Source organism: Urtica dioica, chromosome 8, assembly GCF_054948205.1.
Source record: "Urtica dioica subsp. dioica isolate 48M chromosome 8, U.dioica_male_clone48M_v1_H2, whole genome shotgun sequence".
Lineage (NCBI taxonomy): Eukaryota > Viridiplantae > Streptophyta > Magnoliopsida > Rosales > Urticaceae > Urtica > Urtica dioica.
In genome coordinates this window covers 27,414,298-27,426,916 of record NC_142763.1, presented here as the reverse complement: position 1 = coordinate 27,426,916, position 12,619 = coordinate 27,414,298, and the positions used below count along the sequence as shown (strand labels likewise).

The 12,619-nt window shown below is 38.5% G+C and overlaps 1 protein-coding gene across 2 annotated transcripts; it reads left to right on the top strand.

Moving 5' to 3' along the window:
- The first annotated feature begins 1,134 nt into the window (after positions 1–1,134).
- LOC149388805 (putative acetyltransferase At3g50280) lies at positions 1,135–11,163 on the top strand. 2 transcript variants are annotated; one of them, XM_089621830.1, is made up of 3 exons: positions 1,135–1,349; positions 1,508–2,447; positions 10,334–11,163. In XM_089621830.1, exons 2-3 carry the CDS (start codon positions 1,631–1,633, stop codon positions 10,897–10,899), a joined length of 1,383 nt encoding a protein of 460 aa, XP_089477956.1. In that variant the 5' UTR covers positions 1,135–1,349; positions 1,508–1,630; the 3' UTR covers positions 10,900–11,163. The 2 variants fall into 2 exon arrangements, with proteins under 2 accessions (XP_089477956.1, XP_089477957.1); XM_089621831.1 differs by lacking the exon at positions 1,135–1,349 and having other exon boundaries at positions 1,358–2,447.
- Positions 11,164–12,619: the final 1,456 nt, after the last annotated feature.

Genomic DNA, 12,619 nt, shown 5'->3' with positions numbered 1-12,619 from the left:
GTAATTTTAATATTTATTTTATATGTTTAATTTTAATTTTGTAATTATATTTAAATTTTTAATGTTTTGATGAAATTTTGTTTTGATGTGGCATTTTGGTGGTTTATACAAATATATATGGAATATACATATATATATATATAAATATATAAGTGATAATTAGATAAAGCATAAAAAAAATAATAATAAAAAAAAATTATACCGTGTTACACAATTACAAGTTACAATTCAGAGCAACTCCAACCAACCTCTAAAACATCAAATATGCCGTTTTTTTTCCTCGAATCCCACTGCAAAACCAACACCAACTTTATAGTGTTGTAAAGTGCTATGCCAAATTTGGTGAGACAATATGTTTACACGGCAATTTTTTTTTTACTCTTTTATTAACTTATATATATATATATATATATATATATATATATATATATATATATATATAACCTTACAAATATTTATAAAACATCAAAATTCATAAATTGACTACAAAAATACATTAAAACAAATAACAATATATAAAAATTTAAACATAGATTACAAAGTTTAAATTAAACACACCAAATAAAATAAAAACTAAAAAACAATAACATAATTTTATTTATTTTAGTTTTTGTAAAATATTGGTAAGTAATTAATATTTTTAATCACTTAATTAAAAAATATAAACATTATAATTATTTATTGAAATATTTATTAATAAAGAGATTGTATAATTTTAATAATATAATCATGATGAATAGTATTTTTAGTGTGAAATTTGATGTTATGGTTGGAGTTGGAAAAAAATTTGATGATAAATCAACACAAAAATTATATTGAATTAACATTAAATATAGTGTTATGGTTGGAGCCATATATGAAGTAATACTGTACAACGATGATTCATTATGCAGTATGGTTGGAGGTTTTTATACCGTGTGGTTGCTCTGCAGTCTGCATGCCCTTATACGTAAAAAAACATAATAAAAAATACACCATGATATTTATATATATATATATATATGTATGTACTATGTATACATATATATTATTATATCAAGACAATAGACCTGTGATGTTTTAGACCTGACTTCTGTCTCTCTCTCCTGTCGTCTCTCTCTCTCTCCTGTCGTCTCTCTCTCTCTCTCTCTTGTCACTCAGTCTCATCTCAGACCTGTAATGTTTCAGACCTGACCTCTCTCTCGTCACCCTCATCTCTCTCTACAAGTCCTCTACCTCAACTCTCTCTCTTACTCCCTCTCTCCATCGACCTCGACCTCATCTCTCTCTCTCTCTGTCCTGAGCGAATCCCTAATTTTTGGCAATTCGAATGCTTGAGGACTCGCCGATCAATTTCACGCTCAGACCAGGTATTGGAATGATTCTCTCTTGAATTTGTGAGAACATGGTTCCACATTTGTGGTTTCTCTGATTTTGATGATAACAGAAAAGTTCTGGTTGATTTTTCAAACAGAAAATTTCCGATTTTGTGATTGCTCTATGAATTTGTGGTTTCTGCTGTGTTCAGATTCAAGCAAATGCTCTGATCGTCCTCATCGGTTGGTTAACTTTTTTTTTTTAAAAAAAAAACAAAAAAAAACTGGTTTTAAAAAAAGACAACACACAGACAATCTCTAAATCACACCCAATTATGATCCGTATCATCTCGACGACTAACATTCGACCGGAGCGACTGAACGGTGACGGCGAAGATGAGTTCAGTGGCACTAAAATAGATTTAGCGCCAACAGAGCTTTATGTCCTTCTCTTCACTTATGGCCAAAGAGGCCTCCTCTTCCACAAACCTCAGACTACAACTACACTGAGTTTAGTAAAGCGCTTAAAAGACTCTTTTGCCCAAGCCCTAAGCATATATTACCCTCTCGCCGGCCGCCTCATTTCCGTCGACAACAACGACGATGACGACACCAAGTCGTTCTTCATCGACTGCAACGGCGCCGGCGCCGAGTTCGTCCACGCCACCACCGACGGCAGAGTCTCGGCGGCGGACGTTCTCGACCCGGTGGACATTCCGGAAGATCTGGTGAACTCGTTCTTCACCATGAACGGGGTTCTGAATCACGAAGCGGCCAATTCGGACCTCCATTTGCTGTCGGTGCAGGTCACCGAGCTCGCCGACGCCGTGTTCGTGGCGTGCACCATGAACCACACCGTCGCCGACGGCTTTTTCTCATGGCACTTCTTCCGCGCGTGGTCCGATATCGCCCGCACCTGGGCCGGGACCGAAGTGGTCGATCACTACTCTAAGCGCCGCTTCTTCGGGCGGGGTTTCCTTGATGGCATCAACGATCTCCCGATTCGCATCCCGAAACGCTCCCTTGTCGTCTCAGAAGCCGCCGAGGATCAGACGCAGCTCGGGAAAAGGATGTTCAGGTTCAGCAAAGCCACGGTGGCGGAGCTGAAAGCGAGAGCCAACGCCGAGGTCCGATCTGCCGGCACGGACGGAGGTACGTCTTCTCTGAGCCATCCAATTTTTTTTCTTTCTTCCTCCTGATTTATTTAATGGACTACAACATTGCAATTCTTTTTTTTATACGATGATTTGAGAGAGATAGAGAGAGATTTAAAATAGTAATTAATTATTGCTAAAAGTGTGTGTAATATGAATTATTTTTATTGTTTGTGAAACAGCGTATTTAATGGACAACTAAACCTAGCGGTATTAACCGCTAGTCCCGCTCCCGCCCAAGCCCGGACTCCCGTTATTTGGCCAAACGGGAGTCCCGTCCCGTCCCGCCTAACGGGATTCGGACTCCGTTAGGCGTAAAAAAAAAGAAAAAAATTTAAAAAAATGTTTTAAATGAATTTAAATAATTATATACAATGACTTAATTGAAAATATTTTAAAGTGAATGGGTAGAAAAAAAATAATAAAGAAAAATGTGAATTTAAAAATCGGTCTCCTAAAAAACCTCATCGACCCCTAAACAAGTGCGACGACGAAGAAAAAGAGCACCCATTTCCTCGTTAATTATTTGAAAAATTATCCCGGACAAGGGCCGGGATATCCCTTAGTTATACAAGTTAGACTAAGCATTGATGTTTACATTTGCGAAATCAACTTCAAAATCGTCAAGAATATTGAAGCACATGAATGTTTCTTGTGCTCGATTTCTATGTTGAATCCAATCATTACCACACGTCAATGCTTTGACCATCTCCGGTTTCAATCTACATTTTCTATCGTCGATGATGCGGCCCGCGCTACTAAAAGCCGCCTCAGATGACACGGTTGACACATGGATGGTGATGATGTCTTGTGTCATAGATGATAAGACCGGGAACCTCCTCGCATCCTGTCTCCACCAAACCAATAGGTCGATGGCTTCGTCATCCGGTTTGACCCACTCGTTCCGATCGTACTCTTGGATCTCCGAATGGGACCATGTGTCGGCTGGGCTCGGCCTCGTCTGACTTGTCCCAACTTCTTGTTGTTGAGGCGATGGGCTGTAAGCGGACGCGTTGGCGAAGACATTCGTGTATTGGTGTCTTCTTGGATACTGCGTCTGTGATTGATTTGCTTGTGCTCGATATTGCGATAGGAGTTTCGCCTCGTATACCCTGAAAAGATCATAAAAAGCTTACACGATCCTTTCGAGATCAAGTGCAACGTAATCTTGGTCCTCGAAATGGTTTCTAATGTACTTAATTTTTTTTTAAACCACCAATTTTACATCGGCAGTTTAGAATGGCTCCGAAACCGTATAATAATGGAACCTTTCCAGCCCCCCAATATTTTAGAAACTTGGCTCTCATTGCTTGAATACAATTTTCAAAAATTGTTTCGTTTTTATATTTATCAAACTGCACAGCAATTGCGGTCATAGTATGAAGACCGATAAAAGAAGTAGGAGTGTAAACAGCAGAGAGATAACAAGTTTCTTTGTAAAAAACGTCAAGAAAAGAAACAAATGATTCAGCCATCCTAATATTATATTCGGTGATATCGTCATCGTCATGTTCACAGTTAATGTACGAAACAATAACATTGACATAATGTTCGGATAAAAAGTTGGTCAACATGAGAAATGTAGAATTCCACCTAATTTTGTTATCTAGGTGAAATGTGCGCTCTTGGAGACCGTTTAGTCTAGGGCGTCTCTTAAGCTCGTCTACTCTATAGGTTGAACTATTTATCCAACTAATGTAGTTCCTAATCTTGTTGACCGAAATGTCATAACTAGCGACTCCAGCTTGAACTATAAGGTTTATGATATGGGTAGCACATCGTTGATGCAAAAGGGTATCGTCACAATGAAGTTTCTCATTTAACTCTCTAATCATGGCGTTGTTGCTTGTGACATTAGCTAAGGTTACCGATATAATCATATCGGTCAAATCCCGCTCAGCTATAACACTAACTATGATGTCTAAGATGTTTTGACTAATGTGAGAACATTCTATCATCCTAAAGGCTATGATACGTTTATTGATGTTCAAATCGTCGCCTATATTATGCACTACAACACCCATGAAATTCATCTTTGATTGACCAGTCCAGATATCCGAGGTTAATGCTACGTTATACCTATCAGATGATATTGTGTCTTTCATTTGCTTCTTTTCTCCTAAAAACCATTTTAGGATATCGGATCTCAAGGCTTTCCTAGATATTATTTGAACGTTTGGAATTATAGAACTCATGAATCTGACGAAGCCTTGAGATTCGATATGACTAAAAGATTGATCGGTGGAAACAAAATATTATACTAAATCACGTATAAAGCTTACAGGATCGATATGACTTACAGCGCTTGACGAGGCTCCAGATTGCTTCCCCTGGCAGTGCCTGTGATGACTCCACAATAGCGACGTCCCGACTCTTATGTTGTGAGCGCTGAATATTTTGCCACAAGTGTGACATTTTCCGGCTTTTTCGCCGTTCGCAATCACCTCTTCAAAGAAAGTCCACACAACGGACCTAACACGACGTCGTGGTGGTTGCTGTGATTGTTGAGGTGGTTGTTGTTGTTGAGGTGGTTGTTGTTGAGCACCTTCATGTTATTGTTGTTGTCCTGCTCGTCATTGTTGTCGTTGTTGTGTCTCCTCTTGTTGTTCACGTTGTCGAAGTCGTGAAACTTGACTTCGACGTTGAGGTGGTGGTGGTACGTCTTCTTCTTCATTCTACTCCTCTTCTTCATTTGGATTTTTGATTTCATCGTCATCTTCGTCTTCATTTGGATTTTGGGATTCAAACACATGTTGCTCGAATTCTTGAAATGCTTAATAAGCCACTTCGGATGACGAAATTTGAGCTTGATAGGCTTGCTCGGGATCCATTTGAGGGTAGTATGGCACTTGGGTGTTTGGAATTTTGGTGAATTTCGAATGGCCGAAAGTATGAGCAACATAATTTGAATCGAAATAGTATTCGGTGTTTTGGTCGGGGGCGTTTTGAGACAAGTGTAACCAATTTTCTTCAAAACGGAGCATTTGTTGACCTCGGGAAGCTCTTCACCTTCGACATCATCAGTTGTGGGATGAGGATGCCATGAAAAATTGAGAGCATTTGAGAGAATTTGAGATTAAGATTGAGAGAGTTTGAGATTGAGAGAATTTGAGAGAGTTTGAAGGAAAGATGTGAAGAAAATGAATGAAATGAGGGAGTATTTATAGATTTTAAAAATAAGTGTGGAAAAAATGGCCGAAATGCTTCAAACGGCTATATTCCAACGTTTAAAAAAAACGGCTCTTTTTTTCGGCCTCCGGGACTGACGGGATGATCGCCACCCGTTAGTCCCGCTAACGGAACTCCCGTCCCGTCCGTCGGCAGTAACGAGAGTCCCGTTCCCGTTACTATGCCTAACGGTAGCGGAGATTCCGTCCCGTCCCGCTACCGTTAGGTCAGGATTAACTACAACTAATCCTGGCCTAACGGTAGCCAGACGGGACGGAATCCCCGCTACCGTTAGGCACAGTAGCGGGACCGGGAGTCCCGCTACTGTAACGGTACGGGACGGGAGTCCCATTAGTGGGACTAACGGGACACAGTAATCCCGTTAGTTCCGGTTTTTATTTTTATTTTCTTTTTAATTGTGGCCGTTGGATCAAAGACCCAACGGCCGAAAAAAATAGCCATTTTTTTATTACCGTTGAAATATAGCTGTTGGTGGGTATTCCGAGTTTTTTTATTTATTTTTAATTTTTACCCATTTATTTCTCAAATCTATAAATACATCCCCAATTCATTCATTTTCTTCATACATTTCTCTCAAACTCTCTCAATCTCAATCTCAAATTCTCTCAATCTTCAACTCATATTCTCTCAAACGCTCTCAATTTTTAATGGCATCCTCATCTCACAACCGAGGAGGTCGAAAGGGAAGAGCTTCCCGACGTCAACAAATGCACCGATTTGAAGAAAATTGGTTGCACTTGTGTCAAAACGCCCTCGACCAAAACACCGAATACAGTTTCGATCCAAATTATGTTGCTCATACTTTCGGCCATTCAGAATTCACCGAAATTCCAAACACCCAAGTGCCATACTACCCTCAAATGGATCCCGATCAAGCCTATCAAGCTCAAATTACGCCATCCGAAGTGGCTTATGAAGCATTTAAAGAATTCGAACAACATATGCGTGAATCCCATAATCCAAATGAAGAACAAGATGACGATGAAACCCAAAATCCAAATGAAGAAGAGGATGAGGAAGAAGAAGAAGACGTACCACCACCACCTAAACGTCGAAATCAAGTTCCTCGACCTCGACAACGTGAACAACAAGAGGAGACACAACAACGACGAGCACGACAACAACAACATGAAGGTGCTCAACAACCACCACTTCAACAACAACAACCACCACGACGTCGTGCTGGGTCCGTTGATTTTCTTTGAAGATGTGATTGCGAACGGCGAAAAAGCCGAAAAATGTCACACTTGTGGCAAAATCTTCAACGCTCACAACACAAGAGTCGGGACGTCGCTATTGTGGAGTTATCACAGGCACTGCCAGGGGACACAATCTGGAGCATCGTCAAGCGCTGTAAGTCACATCGATCCTGTAAGCTTTAGACGTGATTTAGTATAATATTTTGTTTCTACCGATCAATCTTTTAGTCATATCGAATCTCAAGGCTTCGTTAGATTCATGAGTTCTATAATTCCAAACGTTCAAATAATGTTTAGGAAAGCCTTGAGATCCGATATCCTAAAATAGTTTTTAGGAGAAAATGAACAAATGAAAGACACAATATCATCCGGTAGGTATAGCGTAGCCTTAAACTCGGATATCTGGACTGGTAAATCAAAGATGGATTTCATGGGTGTTGTAGTGCATAATATAGACGACGATTAGAACCTCAATAAACGTATCATAGCCTTTAGTAGGATAGAAGGTTCTCACACTAGTCAAAACATCTTAGACATCATAGTTAGTGTTATAGCTGAGTGAGTTTTGACCGATAGGATTATATCTGTAACCTTAGATAATGCCACAAACAATAAAACCATGATTAGAGAATTAAAGGAGAAACTTCATTGTGACGATACCATTTTGCATCAATGATGTACTACCCATATCATAAACCTTATAGTTCAAGCTGGAGCCGCTAGTTATGACCTTTCGGTCAACAAGATTAGGAACTACATTAGTTGGATAAATAGTTCAACCTCTAGAGTAGACGAGCTTAAGAGACGCCTTGGACTGAACGGTCTCCAAGAGCGCACATTTCATCTAGATAACAAAATTAGGTGGAATTCTACATTTCTCATGTTGACCAACTTTTATCCGAGCATTATGTCAATGTTATTGTTTCTTACATTAACTGTGAACATGGCGATGATGCTATCACCGAATATGATATTAGGATGGCTGAATCATTTGTTTCTTTTCTTGACGTTTTTGAAACTTGTTATCTCTCTCCTGTTTACACTCCTACTCATTTTCTCGGACTTTATACTATGATCGCAATTGCTGTGCATTTTGATAAATATAAAAACGAAACAATTTTTAAAAATTGTATTCAAGCAATGAGAGCCAAGTTTCTAAAATATTGGGGGGCTGAAAAAGTTCCATTATTATACGGTTTTGGAGCCATTCTACACTGCCGATGTAAAATATTGGGGTGCTGGAAAGGTTCCATTATTATACGGTTTTGGAGCCATTTCGAGGACCAAGATTACGTTGCACTTGATCTCGAGAGGATCGTGCAAGCTTTTTATGATATTTTCAGAGTATACGAGACGAAACTCCTATCGCAATATCGAGCACAAGCAAATCAATCACAGACGCAGTATCCAAGAAGACACGAATGTCTTCGTCAAAGCACCCGCTTACAGCCCATCGCCTCAACAACAAGAAGCTGAGACAAGTCAGACGAGGCCGAGCCCAGCCGACACACGGTCCCATTCGGAGATCCAAGAGTACGATCGGAACGAGTGAGTCAAACCGGATGACGAAGCCATCGACCTATTGGTTTGGTGGAGACAGAATACGAGGAGGTTCCCGGTCTTTTCATCTATGGCACAAGACATCCTCACCATCCCTGTGTCAACCGTGTCATCTGAGGCGGCTTTTAGTAGCGCGGGCCGCATCATCGACGATAGAAAATGTAGATTGAAACCGGAGATGGTCAAAGCATTGACGTGTGGTAAGGATTGGATTCAACATAGAAATCGAGCCCAAGAAACATTCATGTGCTTCGATATTCTTGACGATTTTGAAGTTGATTTCGCAAATGTAAACATCAATGCTTAGTCTAACTTGTATAACCAAGGGATATCCCGACCCTTGTCCGGGATAATTTTTCAAATAATTAACGATGAAAATGGTGCTTTTTTTCCTCGCCGTCGCACCTTTTTAGGGGTCGGTGAAGTTTTTTAGGAGACCCATTTTTAAATTCACATTTTTCTTTATTATTTTTTCTACCCATTTACTTTAAAATCTTTTCAATTACCTCCTTGTATATAATTATTTAAATTCATTTAAATCATTTTTTTAAATATTTTTTTTTACGCCTAACGGGGTCCGAATCCCGTTAGGCGGGACTCAGTCCCGTTTGTCAACGGGACGGGACTCCCGTTTGGCCATGTAACGGGAGTCCGGGCTTGGCGGGAGCGGGAGTCGCGGTATCTCCCGCCAAGTCAGGTTTAACTACAACATTGCAATTCTTTTTTTATAGAGATAAAAAAAACTAACTAAATATTTTTTTTATTGTTTCGTGTTCTTATCAAATGTAATACCAATTAATTTACTAGGTTAATAAATTAATTAAAGCTGTAAATAAAAAAAACAAGAAATTGGTAATCCATTCGGCAAATTTCGCCCACGTTCGGAGGGATGCAATTTCAGTAAAAGAAATTTCACTATCTATAGAATAAATACAACCGGTTCAATTTGAATGATTACCTTTCAGATGTCCTACTTCAAAAGTACCTCAGTAAATTTCGATTCAGGCTCTCCCTGAGATCGAGTCTCTTCACTTCCACTCTCAACACACTCACCAAGTGATTTATCAACGTTTATAATAGTACGTAATCTATAATACCACGATTATAAAACCTAACTCTATCAATTGCATGAACAGTGACAATAAAGAACTAAGACACAATTAAACCCCACAAAGAACAAGGTGTTTCACTAAAAAACTCTCACAACTCCAAGTGCGTAAAAAGACTCCTATCGGTATACTTTTTTCTTTTATAGGAGTCGAAACCTACCGATTGGTGCCTTGTTAGGATTTCCCAATTTGATTGCCAAATTCTGGTTCGGTAAAGAGAAAATCGGAAGCGAATCAAACCAAATAAAGACTTGCGCATAATATTCACAGAATCAGATTTGTCACGATGTTCTAACACCTTTGAGAATATCTCGAGACAATTTTGACGAAATACAAAAACAGCCATTACAAGTAACAACTCGATGTTCTAACACCTTTGAGAATATCTCGAGACAATTTTGACGAAATACAAAAACAGCCATTACAAGTAACAACAATTTGTTTATGATTAAATTGCTTGGTGGTGTTTTTTGTTTTTGTTATTTGTTAGTTTATGTTTTTATTCAATTACTTTGAAAACGCGGGCTAATAACATGTGGTCCTTATTAACTCTTTTATTTTTTTGACGATAACGTTTACTAATTTATAAAATCATTATTAACTAATTACCGACGTAATATAATTTAATAAGAGAAACATACAATAAATTGTTTTGCTACAATTCATTATTAATAATAATTCTGTGGTAAAGTATTAGTACGTGGATTAAACCTTATGAACATTAACTTTCTTATTTGAAATTAGTTCTTACAACTAAAATGGTCAAAATAATATTTTATTCTTATTTTTGTCCCTCTTGTTTTTTTTTTTTGACATTTGCTTTCCAGCTTCGCTCCCTGGGGAGATCTCATCCCTCCAGGCACTATTTGGTCATTTTTGGGTCTCAATGACCCGGGCCCGAGGCCTTTCCGCGAGCGAAGTTGTCACCTACAAGGTGATAGTGGGGTTGAGGCAGAGAATGGGGTTAGCCGAGAGAATTCCAGATGAGTATCTCGGGAACATGTCGTGTGAAGCTGTAGCAGAATCCACGGCCGGTGAGGTAGTCGAGGGAGGGCTTGGCGCGGCGGCGCTGCTCATCAAAAGGGCTATCGCTACGCAGACGGTCTCTAAAGTGAGAAGTTTCCTGAAGGAGTGGGAGATGTGCCCGAAGATGTATCACCATATCGACAACCTACTGATAACCGGAGGCTCGCCGCGGTTCGATGTCTACGGCTGCGACTTCGGGTGGGGAAGACCTCTTGCCATGCGCAGCGGCCCCTGCTTCAAGGCCGATGGCATGCTCTCTGTGTTTCCCGGCTCCGAACAAGGAAGCATCGATTGCGAGGCTTGCCTTTATGTGCACACCTTCCGCGCCTTAGACTCCGATCTGGATTTCGTTCAGACCCTGGCCTAATTTCTGTTACTACCTACTTTTACTTGGTTTTCGAAACTATCTATGCTGCCGAGGATTTTTTTTTCGTTGAGAGATTGTTCTGCTCTGGTATTTCTATTTTACTTTTGGTTATAATTCTGGTCTTTGAACTTTACAAGTTTTGAGATGTAGCTAGATCTCTATTTCTTTTGATGCTACTAGTCTGTTATTCTGAAAATACTTCGTTCTGTGTGTATTTTATATACTATGTCCCTATTTTAAACTTCCGTCTTTGCCTTACAACTCAGCCATTCTTAGAATCGTACAAACTATTTTCTCTTGTTTTTCTTTAAAAATCTATTCATGTTTTTAGACTGTCACAAATGATCACAAACGAAGGTTGAAAATTGTTGCAGACTGTTGTAAATGGCTACAAGCGGTCACAAAATGGTTTCATATGCTTGTAAATGGTCCTATTTACTCTAATATGATTGATTGTATAATGTGTGATTGAAAGAAATCATAGACAATCGCAAACAACGAAGAACAATGATAAAACCATTAGCTTGACCTAAAAAAATGATTTATTAGAAACAATGATAGTCGATCCTTGAAGAAATGCATTTAAGAAGGTAAAAAGATAACGTATATAGCTTTTCAAAAATGTTAGGTAGGAAGAAAAATTTCTGCTACTTGAGTTTATTTTATTCTGACTCCAAAAACCAACCAGAATCATAACTATTATATATATTACTCATATAATTTATATATTCCGAGAATCAGCTTGGATGTTCCGAGAATAGTAGGAATCCAGCACTAAATCCGAGTCAAATAGGTCCGAGGGATCAAAATAAGTTAAGGAACTACCTCATAAGGCAAGACGAACTCGTACTAAGCAGAACTTCGGATAGAAGAGAAGCAAATAGGTCAAAGACTAGTCAAACAAACGAGACACGTGTAAATAAATAAAAAGCTTAAATAAAATGTACACTTCGGCGGTCATTCATAGCACTCAAGGAAATAACGACCTACTACACACGTTCTAGGAGCGATTATGCAATAGCCGCTAGGGACGTGGGATTGATCAGCCCACGTACTCGACTCCAAACTCTATAAATAGATGAGGACACCGGTTGAAGAAGACAATTCACTTTTTTCGCACAACAACGAACACGCCAGAAGTCCCACCTATCGTTCAACACCCTCATTTACGTTCTCTCTTTTACAATATTCGTCTGTATTTAGAGATAATCTTACTTATAAACTTGGAGATTTCGGGACTACGTTCTCATAACCAATTGCTTTTTGTGAGACAAATTTATAAAATATAAAAATACTAAAGGGTTAAAACTAAAATTCTAAAAAATAGTGAGAAATAAATACTTGACATATTATTTGAAAGAAAGTAAAATAGAGATGAGTTAGGAATGTAAAATATTATAATATATATATATATATATATATATATACGTATAAAAGTATTTTAGTCTTAACTTTTTATTATGTCTCGACTATTTATTGCTTCCTTTGTACTATTTTCATTCAGACATTGTCGTATGAAACTCTAGTATATCTTTTGGCTCTCTCCCCAATATCTCGTCTCTCTCTAACTCACATATAATTACGGGTAATTTAGCAAAATAGTCAACTTAAACGTTGAGAATTGCTAAATAACCAAGGTTTGATAAATATTAGGTAAATAGCCATTTTTATATATTTACAAACGTAAATATCAAGTAAATAGCCATTGCCATATTAAGCC